The sequence below is a fragment of the Gymnoscopelus braueri genome, assembly GCF_963280865.1.
Source record: "Gymnoscopelus braueri genome assembly, chromosome: 21".
NCBI lineage: Eukaryota > Metazoa > Chordata > Actinopteri > Myctophiformes > Myctophidae > Gymnoscopelus > Gymnoscopelus braueri.
This window is the reverse complement of record NC_137623.1, coordinates 39,751,742-39,768,879: the sequence shown is the minus strand read 5'-3', so window position 1 is coordinate 39,768,879 and position 17,138 is coordinate 39,751,742. Positions and strand designations below refer to the sequence as shown.

Below are 17,138 nucleotides of genomic sequence, written 5' to 3'. Positions count from 1 at the left end.
AGATTCCCTGTCACTCCACTCAAAATGTCTCACCCTCTTAAAAATTAAATACATTCATGAATAAATAAACTGTATTTGGAGGCCTGTTTTATAAGGCTATTGGAGGCCAATAAACTCTTTTGAGGCAAAGACATACCCTAGAATTACAGAGTAGAATATCAACCCTACATAGACCATGCATCTTTAAGGACCATGGACAGCGACACTGTCACAACATGCAGAATTACTAGCCTATAGTCTTTATTAAAGTTACTAAAGTACCAATCTGGGAACCATTCGGGTTATATATATATATATATATATATATATATATATATATATATATGTATATATATACACTTGTATGTCATGGATTTTTTATATGACGGTTTCTCTCTCTCAGAAAGAAAGAAAGAAAGAAAGAAAGAAAGAAGGTATGAAAGAATTCTGTGAAATAAAGCAGGTTCAAAAAATAGGGAATAGGGAAATAGGAAATGAAATATTCACACAAATCACATTCACTTCACTGCACAGTAATGCTTTATGTCGTTTTGGCCCAGCTCAATATCATTTGTCCATGGAGGGTGGAAGACAGGGAAAGGCGGAGGGATCTGACCCTCTGTTCCTTCCTGCCAGGTCTCATTTGGTTCAGTGTGATCTGGAGAACAGCAGCGCCACAGAGGTTCAGCAATCACACAGGAACAAATCATCCTCCGCACAGAGAAGAGCCTCCAGCCCCCCCCCCCCCCAGTCACGAGTGAGATAGCAGAGATTTTGACAGGGGCGTCACTACCGTCACGCAGACAACGCGGTTGCGTTGGGGCCCATGACGTTAGGGGCACCTCCCCACCCAGAAAAAAATAAAATAAAAAAGAATATGAGTTAAAAAATAAACCTGGGTGGGCCCCTTAACATTGTTACAAAACCGTTGTTTATGTACCCGAAATCCGTCACAAACCCGTCAGAAACCACTAATAACCACAAAATTTATGGCGCACATGCGCGCGTGCATGCGCGTTCATGAGGGCCCGCTGTGACCACCTCGCGTCGGGGCCTACTGTTGCCTCGTTACGCGACTGGATTTTGAGACAATCACTCAACTCACAACCGCAAGCAATTCAGAACGGTAAACCTCAATGTCCCACACATACAGTACATTCACTACGATGAAGCAGTAGCTGGTATTAATTAATTGCTATAAGTGAATTAAATGCAGTAGTATTGCACAAAGTAACACACCAAAGCTCTCCAGTGATTATATATTAAAATAGCTTGCATTATATTAACAACATAAAGCATTTAAAGCACGCTTTCATCACAATAACTAAGGATTATAGAGTAACATACATTTTGTGAACAATTACACAGTTTCAATAACAGCTGTCTGTTAGATATTGTTTGCACTGTTAAAATACTGTGTTCTGTGTTGTTTAGTCTTGTAGGCCTTTGCGGATTAGAGTAGTGGTTATTAAATGACTCACACTCTATCCTATACGGCCTTGAGGTCGTATTTTTATATTTGTATGGCTCTACGTGTTGTACTGTCTTTCTCTGATTGTGACTGAGTTGCAAGTGGGTTGTGTGAGTGTGTGTGTGTGTGTGTGTGTGTGTGTGTGTGTGTGTGTGTGTGTGTGTGTGTCACAGTGTGTGTGTGTGTGTGTGTGTGTGTGTGTGTGTGTGTGTGTGTGTGTGTGTGTGTGTGTGTGTGTGTGTGTGTGTGTGTGTGTGTGTGTGTGTGTGTGTGTGTGTGTGTGTGTGTGTGTGTGTGTGTGTATTGATCTCTTGGTATGTGATGGGTTCCAGATGTTACGTGACTCTGTGTGATTGAGCACGAGGTGACCTGGTTGCTGATTGGCCCGGAGATGACAGCTACCAGGATATAATGGCAGCTGACAACAGTCACCCCCCCTCTCTCCTTGTACCTGAAGTTTCCCCTATAACCCCTGCTCTTAACCCAGGACCCACTGTCGATGTGCAAAGAGCTGTTAGCCTCTCACTTATAGTTACTAAACTCACTTACTAAACTCACCAGTGGTGGAAAGTAACACATTTTACTCAAGTGCTGTACAAGTACTTGAGAATTTCCAATGTTCAATACTTTTACTTCTACTCCACTACATCTCAGAGGCAAATATTATACTCCACTACAATTATTTGAAAACTTTAGTTACTATGTAGATTTTAATCATTACAAAACCTACATTAACCACTTCAGCCCTATTTAAACTTTGGCTATTTGAAAATAGCCAATCTACAAGCTTGCGATGCGACACGTTGTGAGCTTGTATATCTGCTATTTTAAAAGGATTTTAATACATTTTATACATAGTGATACCTTGTGAAACGGGAGTACTTTTACTTTTGCCACTTTAAGTATATTTTGATGCTAATGGTTTTGTACCTTTTCTGAAGTACATTTCGAGTGTTTCTACATTGCAGTATTGATACTCTTACCTACTGTAAGTAAAGACATTTAGTATTTTTTTTCCACCACTGAAACTCACTACTTGCATGACTGAGTGACAAATAAACCGTCTTGAATCTGGAATCTTTTGAAACACTGACTGCTTGCCAACTGGCTGAGGGTCCATCCTGAACGCCTGGCTGACTGCCCAAGCAATGACTGGCTCTGTGTCAACCACAAACTGAATGACGACCAGTCTAGCTGCTTAGCTGAGTAAATTAGCTGACATCCTGGCTGTTGGACTGCAGGGAAGAGAACATGTAATGACACGGTGGAACAAGTCTTGTCTTGTTGTTTGTATGAGCACAGAAACATCAATGGCCCTTTATGTAATGGTTTGTGACATATTTATCCACTTATATTACTGAAGTTTGCCTTATTAGCCCCTATGTGGTTAATTAGTCACTTGTAGAGTTTGTAGATATAATAATTGCCTCCATAAACAGGGTATTTACGTCAAATGTCAAAAGTGACAGTGCATGTACTGACTAGCCATCGAACGCGAGGCTTCCTGCTCTTGTCCACCTTCTGGACTGGTGTCTCAGTTGCGTTTAACTTTAGACAAAATTCATTCAAACTCATCCTGATTCCTGCTGTAAAATTGTACTATCGTACTATACAATCTTTAAAATCCTATTCTACTATAAAATCCTACTGTAAAATGGAGGGGGAAAAAACTGTCTGTCCGTCCTCATCCGTTTTTCTTCTCAGAGGGTTGACCAAGGGACTGAGGAACCAGGTTTTTCACTATTCCCAAATGTAAGGTGCTTATTAGAATTTTTGCCATAGGCTGTGGGATCTGCAGTTGGGGTGTGCGCAGTATTGATTCGTTTTAAAAGGATGTTTGAGTTGTTTAAGTCACGGTAATTAATTATTTATTTTTGGTATATGCAATCAGGGTCCTCAGAGTCTATATGTGTTTTTATTTGTGCATGCGTGACCTAGCCTATTACTGGTTGTGTGTGTGTGTGGGGGGGGGGGGGGATCACTATCCACACCCAACACCCCACACCCTCTCATGTGGCAAGAGCATCAGTTTTAGATGTTTATAGTTACAATCCTGCAGAAAAGCTAAAAAACCTGCACTCGCCCAGGTTTCATTTCAAGCAAGCATTTTCTGCTCATTGTTGTTCATCAGCCTCAAACTCTATGCTTTCTGTGGCAAAGAAACTCCATCGAAACACAGACTCTTTGCTCTCTGGTGGTTAATAGCTGAGGGCAGCCGGGTTGGAGGCATTTATCAGTGCCAAGACAGGCCACGCAAAACGCTTGCTACGACACAGTTGTCAGCATAATTGGTCTTCCTCATAATCTCTACTCTGCAGCCCTGGGGATTATCCAACTTTTTACCTCTATTCAGCAGCAAGTAATATCTCTCTAGCTCTGTCTTTGGCTTTGCGTTGCACAGGGCTTTGTGTATGTACTGAACCCAAATGACCTCTAATCTTGGGAAATGATTGGCAGGTGTGCACGGGGAGAAGAGCCGCCAAGGCGGTGTTTGCTTCAAAACTATTATAAATCAATGGTGCTTTCATTGCTTTTGGTTAACAATCGGCTTGATATTGAGAAATGTGGTTCCAGCATGATTCACATCAAATAAAACTCATTCTGATTCACGTGACAGAAAAAAAACAAGATATGCAGAAAAGTTGAATTTTCAGAAAGATTTGCCAGCTTGCATTATCATTTGATACAGTAAGGAAGTCAATCGCTGTTACTGTGCATCATCCTGTTACAAAGCAATGAATTGAAGTCTTCTATCCCTTTGCATAGGACCCATGCTGTGTGCAGTAGGCACTAGGCAGGCAACAGATTTTCTCAAAACGGCTGGTAATCATTTGCTGACATGACAACAGCTTGATTCTATTCATGTTCCGTCTCTATTTCAGTGTGTGAAGTGACTATAGTCAATAGGATCATTTACTCTAATCAATAGTGAGATCCAATCTGTTTGTTACAGTAGTGGATTGTGCTCAAGTGCCATCACTAAGGGGCTGTAGATCCGTTCATCCCATACTGTATCTTTGACCTTCAACCATTTAGCCTAATCCTCTGCGTTTTACAGTGCTCTCACCTCAGGCTGAGGCCGGGCGTCCATTTTGAAAAGTCGCAACAGTCCAACAGAAATCTGTCGTCCAGCAACACATACACTGTGCTGTGTGTGGTGCTGGACGGCAGCTCTCTGTACATACATAGCCTGGGAAGCAAAGCTTTTCGGGTCAATGATCCGGTCGGGAGCGGAAGTAGCCCTACGTCACCATGCGCGTCATCCGCGTCATCAGGTGACCGGATCGCACAATCCGGAAAGACGTCACCCCAAAATAGGTCCGTCCTAATAAAATCCTTGATGCGGCGTAGTTTAGCTTATTTTTTAAATATAAATATGAGTGTACTTTCCGGAGACTATTTAGCGTCTGTATTACCCCACGGGGAAATTCTATTCCATTTAAATAGGGATTGGGGAACCAAAACAAAGCGGCACCGCAAAACCGGATCGCGACAATCTGGAGTTTTTTTTCAGTAGGCGTGGCCTAGACCGGATCACACAGGACTTTAGTAACGCATACCAGGCTTTCCTCCGAGGTGGAAAGACTGGTGACGCGAGGTTAGTACATACATACAGTATGCATACTTCTTGTTGTTGCTGCTCAGAACCAGCTCAGACAGCTGTTTTTGTTTTTTTTCAGTTATGACCAGTGGTGGAAAAAGTACTCAAATGTTTTACTTAAGTAAAAGTATCAATACTGCAATGCAGAAGTCCGGAATTCAAAATTTACTTAAGTAAAAGTACAAAAGTATTGGTATCAAAATGCACTTAAAGTACCAAAAGTAAAAGTACTTAAATGTTTGAAAATGTAGTTTAAAATTGTCCTTAAGAACAGTACTTGAGTAAATGTACTTAGTTACTAACACCACTGGTTATTATGACACCAACCAGCAGGAGCTTACCTGAGCTCGGGTCGTGTCGAGCCTTCTTGGAGGATGTGTGGGGGGTGGGGGTGGCCTCCACTCCCTGGTCAGCATTCATGCCGTCCTGTCCAGGGGAGTTGGACTTCCTGGGCTTCTTGTCTGTCAGGTGGAGAGGGGAGCTCTTCTTGGTGGACGGCGGTGGCCGGCGAGGCCGGGCCGTGGCGTTGACCCTCAGCCAGGCCTGGGCCTGGTATTCGGCGATCTCTCCGTAGTTGGCACAGGTCACCCGGCACTCGTACAGGCCCTGGTCAGTCTCGGCGATCCCGGACAGCTGCAGCTTGTGGGAAATGTTGTTGCCTTGCACCCTTACGGTCTTAGACAGGACAATTTAGAAGGGAATTACTGTATGATCGGTGCAACCTTAGTAGTTCAGCCATGCAGCAAAATACTGAGTGTTTATTTAAAGACGGGGTGATTTTCAGTGATTCCCCCCCCCCCCTAAAACATAATCATCAGGTATTATGGTTATACTAGGAGGAAGATTTTTTCAAAAAAGTGTACAGAAATTGTTAAAATTATGTTTTTATGTGGACACGCCTCCAGTTCATTAAGTATACCTGGTTCTCACCTTAGCACCTCCTCCACCACCTTAGTACCACCCACCTGTCCTAGTCCCTCCTCCTCCTCATGCCCACACCTGTTGTGTTATGATAATGAGGGGGAGGGTATGTTTTTACTATGTCACTAAAGCGCTTTTTTTCTATTGGCCCTCAAGGTTTCAGCCTCCAGGTAGAAACTCAAAATAGTCAGAGAAGACATAAAACACCATAAAAACACCACCAGGGGGCTTAATGAAGTTCTATCAACCTCATAGACACATGAAAAACAGAAAAAGTGCAAAACCATGGCACCACCTCTTTAACTCAGAGTTAATTAACACTCAGGATTTGGCAGTTAGTTTGCATGCTGTGGTTTAGTAGGCAAGGAACAAATTCTAATGGCCTGGACCATTCATAACAATCTCCCTCTTGCCATATTCCACATGACTGATTACTAAAAAGGGGTTGAAAATCTTCCTAAAAAGGGGTTGTATGCTCCATAGATGGAACTAGAAAAGTGTACTCCCCGCCAGGATACGAGGTAGTTCGTACGACAGACTGTGCCGTTTGTGGCACCCCTATGGGCAGAAGTGAATGCTGTTTTGGAGGTGTGCTCTATAGAGGCCCCTCAACATGTGATTTAAATGTGGGTACGATTGGATGTTGCGTTCAAGATACATGGTGTTTTTTGTTTTGTTTTTGTTTTTGTTTTAGTCATTGTCACATGACTCCTTTTCTGCCTAATTTGGTGCAGGGAAATGACGTTTTAGCAACAAACAGTGACAGTTGCAGGGTTTGTGACAGTATGGGACGTTATCCCCATTTTAACTACAGTACCTTTATCCAAGGTTTGTTGCCGTGTTTTTTGTTTTGTTTGTTTTATTCATTTTGTGAACCTTAACAAATATAAGTACTATAAAATAAAATAAACCCATTAAATACTATTTGGAAATAAATGCAATGCAATAGATATTTATTTAAACTTATAACATAGTTGCGTATGGGATCAACTTACACTTATTTTTGTCCCCTCATCATCAGGGTCTGGCTGTACCATTTCCATCTGTGAATATGGAGAGAGAGAGAGAGAGAGAGAGAGAGAGAGAGAGAGAGAGAGAGAGAGAGAGAGAGAGAGAGAGATTAACATTAAGAAGTCAAGTACCCCTTGCACTCACGGACCTCAAACACTCTCTACAGTCTATACCATGAACTGGACATTGATTGAGGGTATAATGTATTTATCCCACATGGGAGACCAAAGTGGAAAAGAAAGAAAAGAAAAGAAAAGAAAAGAACACACGCTGAAGCACCTACAGGGAAGATAAACGCTCACTGGAGCCACAGGAGGCCCTGGTGAAAGGACACAGGGGATACAAGACAACCACTTGTGAACAGCCACAGTACAGAGCATCCTGTCAAGTTCTGTTATAGAGAGACCTGGACTTACACTGGAGGGCGTTCAACTGAAAGGTGATTAATGAACAGAATTAGGAGCCACTACTGTTCCCTGTGCGGTTACGAATGCCTTATATCTTCACCTTCTTCACAATAATAAGAATATGAAAATGGAAAAATACTTGACTCCTCATTTGTGCATGACACTGTTAACACCAGAAGTAAAGTTTGAACAAAATGCTATGTTTTGGATGTACTGAGCACATGACACTGATTATACTGTGAGAGATGTGTGAGTTTATAAACATATTTTTTATATCGTTTCACTGTTCTTAGTCTTGGCCTCCTATATCAACTTCAATAGATTTTCGGATTTATTCACGGTGGGGGAAAGAAAATCTCCATGTATTCAAGGCATCACAGGAAAAACTAGAAAAAGTGCTCCTCGGAGCACAGGTCTCACCCAGGTCAGGTACGTTATTTTAGCCTCCTGGTGGCGCTATAATAGGCCAATGTGAAAAAGGGTGGCATTTATTCTTAGGTCGTTCACGGCAATCGGACACTGCATTCATGATTTGAGGCATTTTGTGGTGGCGCTATAACAGGCAAAAAGGGTGGCATTTCTTCCTTGGCCTAGTGGGAATGTGTTTGTGAAATTTCACGGAAATCGCAAGCTGCGTTCATGATTTGAGGCATTTTGTTCAAAACGGACCAATCCTGCAAATTGTGGAAGCAAACCTTAGCCAATGAGGATGGAATATGGGAAATCGGACAGATCCGTGTTGATCACATGACTGTAGAGATACTGTGTACTGATTTGCATGACGTTTGGATAAAATCTGTAGGAGTAATGTAAAAAAAATGGGTTTTGCACAAATCGGCCTCCAGGTGGTGCTATAACAGGCCCATGTGAAAAATTTGAGGCAGAGGTTCTGAATTGGCATCCAGGGAGTGTGTGTGCACAGTTTCGCAGCGACCGGGCCAACGGTGCCAGAGATTAGCTGTTCACAGACGGACACACACACGGACACACGGACGGACGGACGGACGGACGGAGGGTAAAACATACTCTCTTGCCATGCCTTTCGGCCTGGCGGAGACAACAAAAGCCATTTGGGGGGGTGAAGAAGTCCTTTAATTGTTCAACACCTGAGCACGGATCGCCCATGTCATCAATTTCTCTTACAAGCTTCACTGTGGTGGGTTTCACACAAGTCGCTTGATGAATCGAGGCGCGTGCAGACAAAATATATATATTTTTTTCTCTTTACTTTTTACCAGCGAGTGTCTACTGATTGGACTTGCCATTTTATTCAAGCAAAGAACCACAGGGAGTTTACTGCATTTCACAAACAATATACCCATGTGAACGCTATTTGGTCCCTGGCTTCAGTATAATTTATTCAACAACCACATTTGCTTATGCTTTGCAGCTTGTTTAAAATGTTTGATATTGCAATTGTTTGTTTCCTGAAGAAAAAAAAAGTGTTTATTCTCTGGACAAAAGGCAACATATCACTTGCTCGCTTGAAAAGGATTTGATATGGTATCTATTTGTGAGTGTTTTTTTATTTTCTCTTTCTACTGAGAAAAGAGAGATGTATTAACCGAAAACAACCCCTCAGAACTAGTATGCACAGCATGACAAAATGCATTGTGATAAACTCTGTTAAGTAACTCTTCAATCAAGCTGATTAGTGTGTTGCTGTGGGTGGATTGGCTCTAATTGTGAGCTTATGTGTATAGTATACTCATTATTTTTTCATTGAAGTGAGCCTTTAATGGGAAAAAATCCTTCTCACTCGTCTCCTGCTTTCACATGTCTAGACTACTTGTGTTTTTATAGCACTCTGTCCCAATTGGTTCGGTCAGCTTTACAGTCACTCTGAAAACCCTAAAAACGAGGATGGTGTTTTATTAATGTGAGGCCATTAGTCATACTGCACGGTACAAATTCAATTAAGGTAATTGTGAGATAATGAATTTCCAGTATCAATTCACTATCCTGGCATTTATCATGCAATATATTAGACTTTATAAGCTACTTGAGGTTTGCTGCAGTGCACTATGTTATTTGATCAAAGTGTTACTTTTCACTAGAAGGAACAACAGAAGCAAAAGCACAAAAGCTTTCATGTGGAAAACTGGATATTGCAAGTCTAAAGTGTCAATGATAATGACTTCCTATTTAATCAGATGTTCTTTACTCATACAGCCAAACCTATCATGTTCTCCTCCATAAAAGTTTGGACTTCCTGACAGCAAGTCAAAAGTTTCTGTTGACAATCTGAAACGAGCTCCCCATCATTTCCCCCTCATTTAAATAATTCATTTCTAACGCATGAGTGCCTTCCGGGCTGAGTGGAACAGAGTGCTTGGGACTATCTCAATTTCAATCTCTTGTCTCTCTTTATTGCAAAGCCCTGGTGCCCTGTCATGCTGCCATACTTCATGCAATCCTCAAATGGACTTCTTGTCAAATGTTTCAGGCAATTATTGATCATAATTCAAGTGGGGATTTCAGGAGTCCCTGCCACTATATGAATCTTACATGAAGAACAATAGGTAGACATATTAAACTATCCACCCACGGTGTTCTGTTCTGCTTGTCTTTCAATGGGAAGCAAACTCATGTGGTTCTGAACTCGATGATACGAGCAAGGCTGCCTATAGGTTTTGCTTTAGTAATCCCACTAGGCCTTAGAATGCCTACAATATTAGCCTCGCGTAGCCAGACTATATCACTGCGTGGATATGAGTCTGGTGCTTCCATGAGGACGTTTTTTTCCCCAAGGGGCGGGATCAAAACGATGGCCCTCGACGCAATTGGTTAGACCTACAACCAACGACCAATTACAGTCTCCCATATTCGAATACTGGGCCCTGATTGGTCACCCACGTCTTCTGGAGCAGGAAATGGATTCTCTATGGAGAGGTGCCAGACCCAAATCGCAGAGTGCAATTCTTTTTTGCACTCGCAGATTCGTCTGGTCCCAGGCTACTACAATAACGCTGTGATATGTGCTTCCATTTTGAGTAGCCAATTATCTTTATTAGTATAGCATCCACACTTTTCCAGATTTCAGTAACTAAAGAGTCATTCCACATTGTGGATGATTCATACCTTCAACCACAGAGCAGATATTAGTACCTCTTTTTGACTGACAGCTGAAAATGATTTCACACAGCTAAAGTGGTTTCTTTGTATTTCCACCTGAGGGCACAGAATCAGTGATTTATTTCTCTTTCAATATTTTTCTCACGCACACACACACGCACACGCACACACACACGCACACGCACACGCACACGCACACACACACACACATGCACACACACACACACACACATGCACACGCACACGCACACGCACGCATGCATACATGTAGACACCACACACACACGCACGCGCGCGCACGCATACATGTACACACCAAACGCACACAGTCAATCACTCAGTCACTCAGTGCACTCTCACACACACACACACACGCACACGCACACGCACACGCACACGCACACGCACACACACACACACACACACACACACACACACCCTGAGAAGCAACTATTATGATATGATGATATGACGATGTTGAATGATCTCTTACATTATCAGTCTAATCACAGGAAACAGTGTTATATGAATTGTACTATACCACTGCAGCACCCGCATGCCCTTGTTGGTGTGTGTGTGTGTGTGTGTGTGTGTGTGTGTGTGTGTGTGTGTGTGTGTGTGTGTGTGTGTGTGTGTGTGTGTGTGTGTGTGTGTGTGTGTGTGTGTGTGTGTGTGTGTGTCTGGTGCATGCATGCGTGCGTGCGTGCGTGCGTGCGTGCGTGCGTGCGTGCGTGCGTGCGTGCGTGCGTGCGTGCGTGCGTGCGTGCGTGCGTGCGTGCGTGCGTGTGATGAATGAATTCATTGGGTGATTAAAGGAAAGAGCACATCAGCACTTCCACAACATATAACAAACGCAATATCACAGAGGATAAAAACACAATAAAGGCCTAAGGCTTATTTCCATTGTGGTCCTCTGTGAGCATGTGTGTGTGTGTGTGTGTGTGTGTGTGTGTGTGTGTGTGTGTGTGTGTGCGTGTGTGTGCGTGTGTGCGTGTGTGTGTGTGTGTGTGTGTGCGTGTGTGTGTGTGTGCGTGTGTGTGTGCGTGTGCGTGTGCACACATAATCCACCCGGAAACCTTCTGGTAATAAAAACCATCACTTGCACTTTAATTACAGGCCCCGAATCCAAACCTCTTGGCGCCCATCATCGCAAGCATGGTGTGGTAAATTACATGAATGTGAATCCAACTGTTTATATAGTCTCTCCCTCTCTCTCTCTCTCTCTCTCTCTCTCTCTCTCTCTCTCTCTCTCTCTCTCTCTCTCTCTCTCCCCCCCCCCCCCCCCCCCACCCTGCTTGCCATATCACGGTGGGAGTACCGATAAGAGACGGGATGAGATCAGCTCCTGCTGTCTGAATATAATCTCTGTGTCTCTGTATCTGACTCGTTTCAGCTACTCTATCTCTTGGATCCCTGTTTGAAATAATAAATTCAGATGAAACCATTTTAAGCTAACTGAAGACTGGCAATGTTCTATAGTCATTAAATGTAGTCTCCCACGGTGCCATGGTGCAATGTCCAGCTGCGCTGCCTGAAAACCCTGTATTTCAACTCTGTTCTATTTGAGTTTCCTACCCCTGCCTGCCAAACATCACAAAAATAGAGATGAAGCTACCAACTCATCAAATAAGTTAAATACAGCATACGCGTTGCTGTATGCTGACCCGCAGAAATGTAAAGAAAAAAGTTTTTTCACACTTTTAGAGCATTTCCTTGGTCATAATGAGGACATAGGTAACAATAGATGCCAAAATGTTTTTGTTTTATTAAATATTTGAGTATTTTTTATATCAGAAGTCCCTAGAGTTAAATCTTAATTGCTTGTCAAATAAAAACTGAATGTGCGATTACATCGGAACCAATTTTAAGAGATAACATTATGACAAGCAATCGTCAATCAGTCTTATAAACTTGAGATACCGTATGATTCTTCAGCCTATAGTCACCAGAGGACGGCGCTACTCTGTTGAATCTCAACAAGGATGGCGACTGGATGGTGTGTTACCAATGATCTCGTTTTAAACTTAAACAGAATGTTTCTGAAAACTTTTGGTGAGAAATAGCCCAAAGCAGTAACATACACTTGATTCAGCACAGCCTTAGCACAGTGCACGGCGCGATGAGTTTAGATCACATTAATCTCTCAAGAACAGATTCTGCTCTGCGTTTGAATCTGTCGGGGAGGTTCGTCATAACATGTACGCAGTAGCCTACAAGTGGGCGTGCCTTCAGATCAGGAAGCAGGCCGCGCTTTACCCAATCAAATGTAGTGGGCGGGATTCACGTGTCCGTCGATCCTTCCCCTCTCGAAACCAACCGAAACTAATTTAACAATAGCGTCCGCGGAGCAGACAAAACCACGGAAAGATATTCACATTTTAACTTGCTCTTTCATCATAGAAACAAGTGGGCTTATAACCAAAACGATCCATGTTCTCTGGGAGAAGTGGTGTTAGTGTTCCGTGTAGAAATATTGTTAGTGGGAATGAAAACATAAGTCGCACCACCGGAAGTGATGCGCTGAAGGCAGACCAAAACCCCGGTTTCCTTGCGCACGGGTGCTACGTTTTCTTCCTCCCAGAGCCAACTGAGATAGTCAAAAACAGCAGAGGGCGCTGTTTTTGGGCGGTGTAGCCGCCCCTATAAGTGGGGTTGGGACACCTCATTAGCTGTATTGTGATTGGCTCATTAGTACACCCCTAGCTGTACTGTGATTGGCTGACTCTATTGGCTGACTCTATTCAGCACTGTGATTGGCTAGCGAGACACATGATGACATTAATAACCTATAAATAGGATTATGCACTTCAAAAAATCTTTTTTTTTTTAAAGTGAGCTTCCATCACTATGATGACCACTGTGATGACCACACCGCCCACTTCACACTGGGTGTGATTTTTCCTTTTCATTTGGCGCTGGGTTCCCAGATTGAGATCACATGCTGCATTCACACTGGCAACTACAAAGCTACTAGGCTACTGTAGAAAATCCTCTCACTCTCTTGCTGGGAGTGGGTGGAGTTGGATCCTGTGGTTCTAATCATTTCACTTAGTGGTGGGTGGAGCCTGGTTTTAGCCTAATTTGGCACACCTGAGGTAGGTCTATATAGGCCCAAGTAATGTCAGACCAAACATTTGTCTGAAGGGGGAAGAGGTGCTGCTGGCTAGTACTCCATGTTGTATGTCCACTTGATGCATTATAAGTAAGTTCTGTTTGTTTCCTGTTTATTAGTACATATGTTCCTTTTGATTATTAGTATACTTGTTTCCTGTTTATTAGTACATATGTTCCTTTTGATTATTAGTATGCTCGTTTCCTGTTTATTAGTACACGTTCCTTTTGATTATTAGTATGTTTGTTTCCTGTTTATTAGTACTATGTTCCTTTTGATTATTAGTATGTTTGTTTCCTGTTTATTAGTAAATGTTCCCTTTGATTATTAGTATGCTTGTTTCCTGTTTATTAGTACATATGCTCTTTTTGGCTCTTTTCTGGCGGCACCCCTCCACGTGGTGCCGCCAGAGTCTTCTCCGGCACCAGCTCCTCTCCAAGCCCCCCCCCCTCCAAGTGGTGCCACCAGAGTCCTCTCCAGCACCAGCTCCTCTCCAAGCCCCCCCCCCCCCCCCTCCAAGTGGTGCAGCCAGAGTCCTCTCCGGCACCAGCTCCTCTCCAAGTGCACCCGCTCTTCCTCCATTGGCGTCTCCAGGCCGAGCACACCTTGCACCACCTTCATAGCTGCAGCATGTCCAGGCACACCCAGCATCACCTTCATTGCTGAAGCACGCCCAGGCGCACCCTGCACCCCCTCTGCTGCAGCCGTGGTCCCCAGCTCCCACCCAGGTGACGACCGGGCCACCTCCTCCGGTCCAGTCCTCTCCGGCACCAGCTCCTCCCTCTGCTCCAGTCCAGGAGTGTCCAGCTCCTCCCCAGTACAGTCTCCAGCGCCTTCCCCTGAACCTCATCCAGAGGGGTCCTGCCCCCGTTCCAGCCCCCCAGACCCTCTTCCAGGGTGGCTCCACCCCCTTGGTCGGCCCCAGACTTTCACCCCAAGTGGCGTTGCCATTCTCCCGAGTGGCTAGCCCACCAGACCCCTCCCACCCTTCCGCCCTGCCTGGGGTTGTCTGCCCTTATGGGGCGGCTGAAGACGTGGTGCCCTTCCTGTTTATAGCCAGCCCCGAACTGACACTAAGGACAATGGCATTTTCTTTTTATAATCAAATAGACGATATTTGATGGGGCGGCTGTAGAAAATCCTCTCACTCTCTTGCTGGGAGTGGGTGGAGTTGGATCCTGTGGTTCTAATCATTTCACTTAGTGGTGGGTGGAGCCTGGTTTTAGCCTAATTTGGCACACCTGAGGTAGGTCTATATAGGCCCAAGTAATGTCAGACCAAACATTTGTCTGAAGGGGGAAGAGGTGCTGCTGGCTAGTACTCCATGTTGTATGTCCACTTGATGCATTATAAGTAAGTTCTGTTTGTTTCCTGTTTATTAGTACATATGTTCCTTTTGATTATTAGTATGCTTGTTTCCTGTTTATTAGTACATATGTTCCTTTTGATTATTAGTATGCTCGTTTCCTGTTTATTAGTACACATGTTCCTTTTGATTATTAGTATGTTTGTTTCCTGTTTATTAGTACATATGTTCCTTTTGATTATTAGTATGTTTGTTTCCTGTTTATTAGTAAATGTTCCCTTTGATTATTAGTATGCTTGTTTCCTGTTTATTAGTACATATGCTCTTTTTGATTATTTGTTTATTTGACATTTATGCCTTTGTTTGTTTGTACTGATTGTTACTATTTTTCCTTTCATACCCAGTTCAATCATCACCACCACCATATCATCATCGCCACATTTGTTCATCCTCATATGTACATGGATTCCGAATAAATCATTTTACGAAACTTCAAACCTTGGCCTGGTCCTTATGCTCTGATAGGCATACTGGTGTAGGAGTATGTATGTAGCCAGTGAACTTTCCACCCAAACTCCAAGAGATTTTACAGCTACCATTCACTTTCCATGAAAGCCAACTACATGAAGAAACAAAGTGACGCCCGACATTTGTAGCTGCTACAATTTCTACAAAGCTACAAGTATAAGTTGCGCTGGCTTCAACTGCAGCTACAAAACAATGTTTATAACCTTTTCCACTCATCTCTTGTCACACAAATCCTGCTTTTTTAATGGGGGGAAAACGAATTAATTCCGTTAGCCAGATCTGTGTTCTTTTTTTAACCCCAGGGTTTATATTTTCTTTTAAATTGTTCTTGCTTGTCGGACGCATGCTTGACGTCAACGAGCGTGTTGATCAACACTTCAACAACGACTATGTGACATATTATGCTGCGTTGCTTTGTAGCTTTGTATCTTTTTGTAGTTGCCAGTGTGAACAACAGAGTTTAGATACCATCGTGCAAAGGGAAAAATGCACGCTGTGTGGAGATTGGAAACGGGTTGGATAACCCCGAGGGAGGCAGTTGGTTGCCAAAATGTTGTTTTTTTATTACTCTGCATCCAAAATAAAATATTGACACTTTGGCTACCAGTGTGTGTGGCGGCCACTGTATTGTCTCTTGAAGACTACCATTTAACTCAGCTGGTTTAACACTGTCCCCATAGCTGTGATTGGCTGAGCCCAGCCCCTGTTTCACTAGGAATTACATCACAATATGGGCGTGAAAGATTTAACAAAAGGGAATGTTCATTTGCTCCTTATGTTATGAATGGGTGTTGGTCGGGTTGGCCCCATAATATGACAAAGTATAAATTAGGCTGAAGGTTGAAACCAGAGGTACGCTTGATCCATCAGGTTACAAGAAACGTTTGAGCTATCCGTGCCTTATTCTCTGCTTGGCTCTGTTAACCTTTAACTGTGTGCGAGGTACGGCTGTCCCCTCATATTCAATTGATTGAATCAGTCGCTTTGGTCTTAGTCTCTGGATATACTGTCACTGTCTAATTCTGCAAGTCAACTTTCAATGGGGAGTAGCCATTATGAAATCGACATTAGAATGTTCAGTTCTCCACCTCACCAATCTATAACGGCTGGTCTCTGTATGATTCAATTCCTATGACTATTAATTAAGAATCGATTTTGAGGACAGCCCAGGAGCGAGGTGTCTGATGAAGGAACGTGATCACGAGATTAGATGCTCTTTTGGTTGCATGACATAAAAGGTTAAAAATGTTCAGCATAACAGCTTTGTATTCAAACACAAAGGAAACTATCTCAATGGGAAATCAGTTCAAGAAAATACAAAATCCTCTCTTTATCGCCGTGAACAAAATCAAAGCAAGAAATGGAGCAGAGCTGGTGGATGAGTTACGACTCTGTACAACGGCTGCACCCACCGATCTATAAAAAGATTATCGGCGCGAGCAGCACATGAGTGCATATCAGTGTGATCAGTGTCATAACTGTTCTCGGGTGACCATACATTGTGACTAATATCCCTCAGACTACAGCCCAGCTAGTGGAGCCCTAAAGCAATTAAAGACACAACCAATGTTTTGAATCAAAACACAGTGACAGCTCTATTATCCTTGGATATATTGAGAGCCTGAACCGAGTTCCGCTTCCCAGCTTCTCCCAGCCTTTCTCTTGTTCACACACACACACACACACACACACACACACACACACACACACACACACACACACACACA

The 17,138-nt window shown here is 43.2% G+C and overlaps 1 protein-coding gene across 1 annotated transcript in view; it reads right to left on the bottom strand.

The window, feature by feature from the left end:
* Positions 1 to 497: 497 nt before the first annotated feature.
* LOC308076999 (V-set and transmembrane domain-containing protein 2A-like) overlaps positions 498 to 17,138 on the bottom strand; it is a gene marked incomplete at both ends in the record, with an annotated part of 31,506 nt that continues 14,865 nt past the window's right edge. The window contains 3 exons of the mRNA XM_080417528.1: positions 498 to 637; positions 5,393 to 5,726; positions 6,968 to 7,015. Coding sequence (XP_080273654.1) covers positions 498 to 637; positions 5,393 to 5,726; positions 6,968 to 7,015 — 522 coding nt within the window. The remainder of the gene's footprint in view (positions 638 to 5,392; positions 5,727 to 6,967; positions 7,016 to 17,138) is intronic.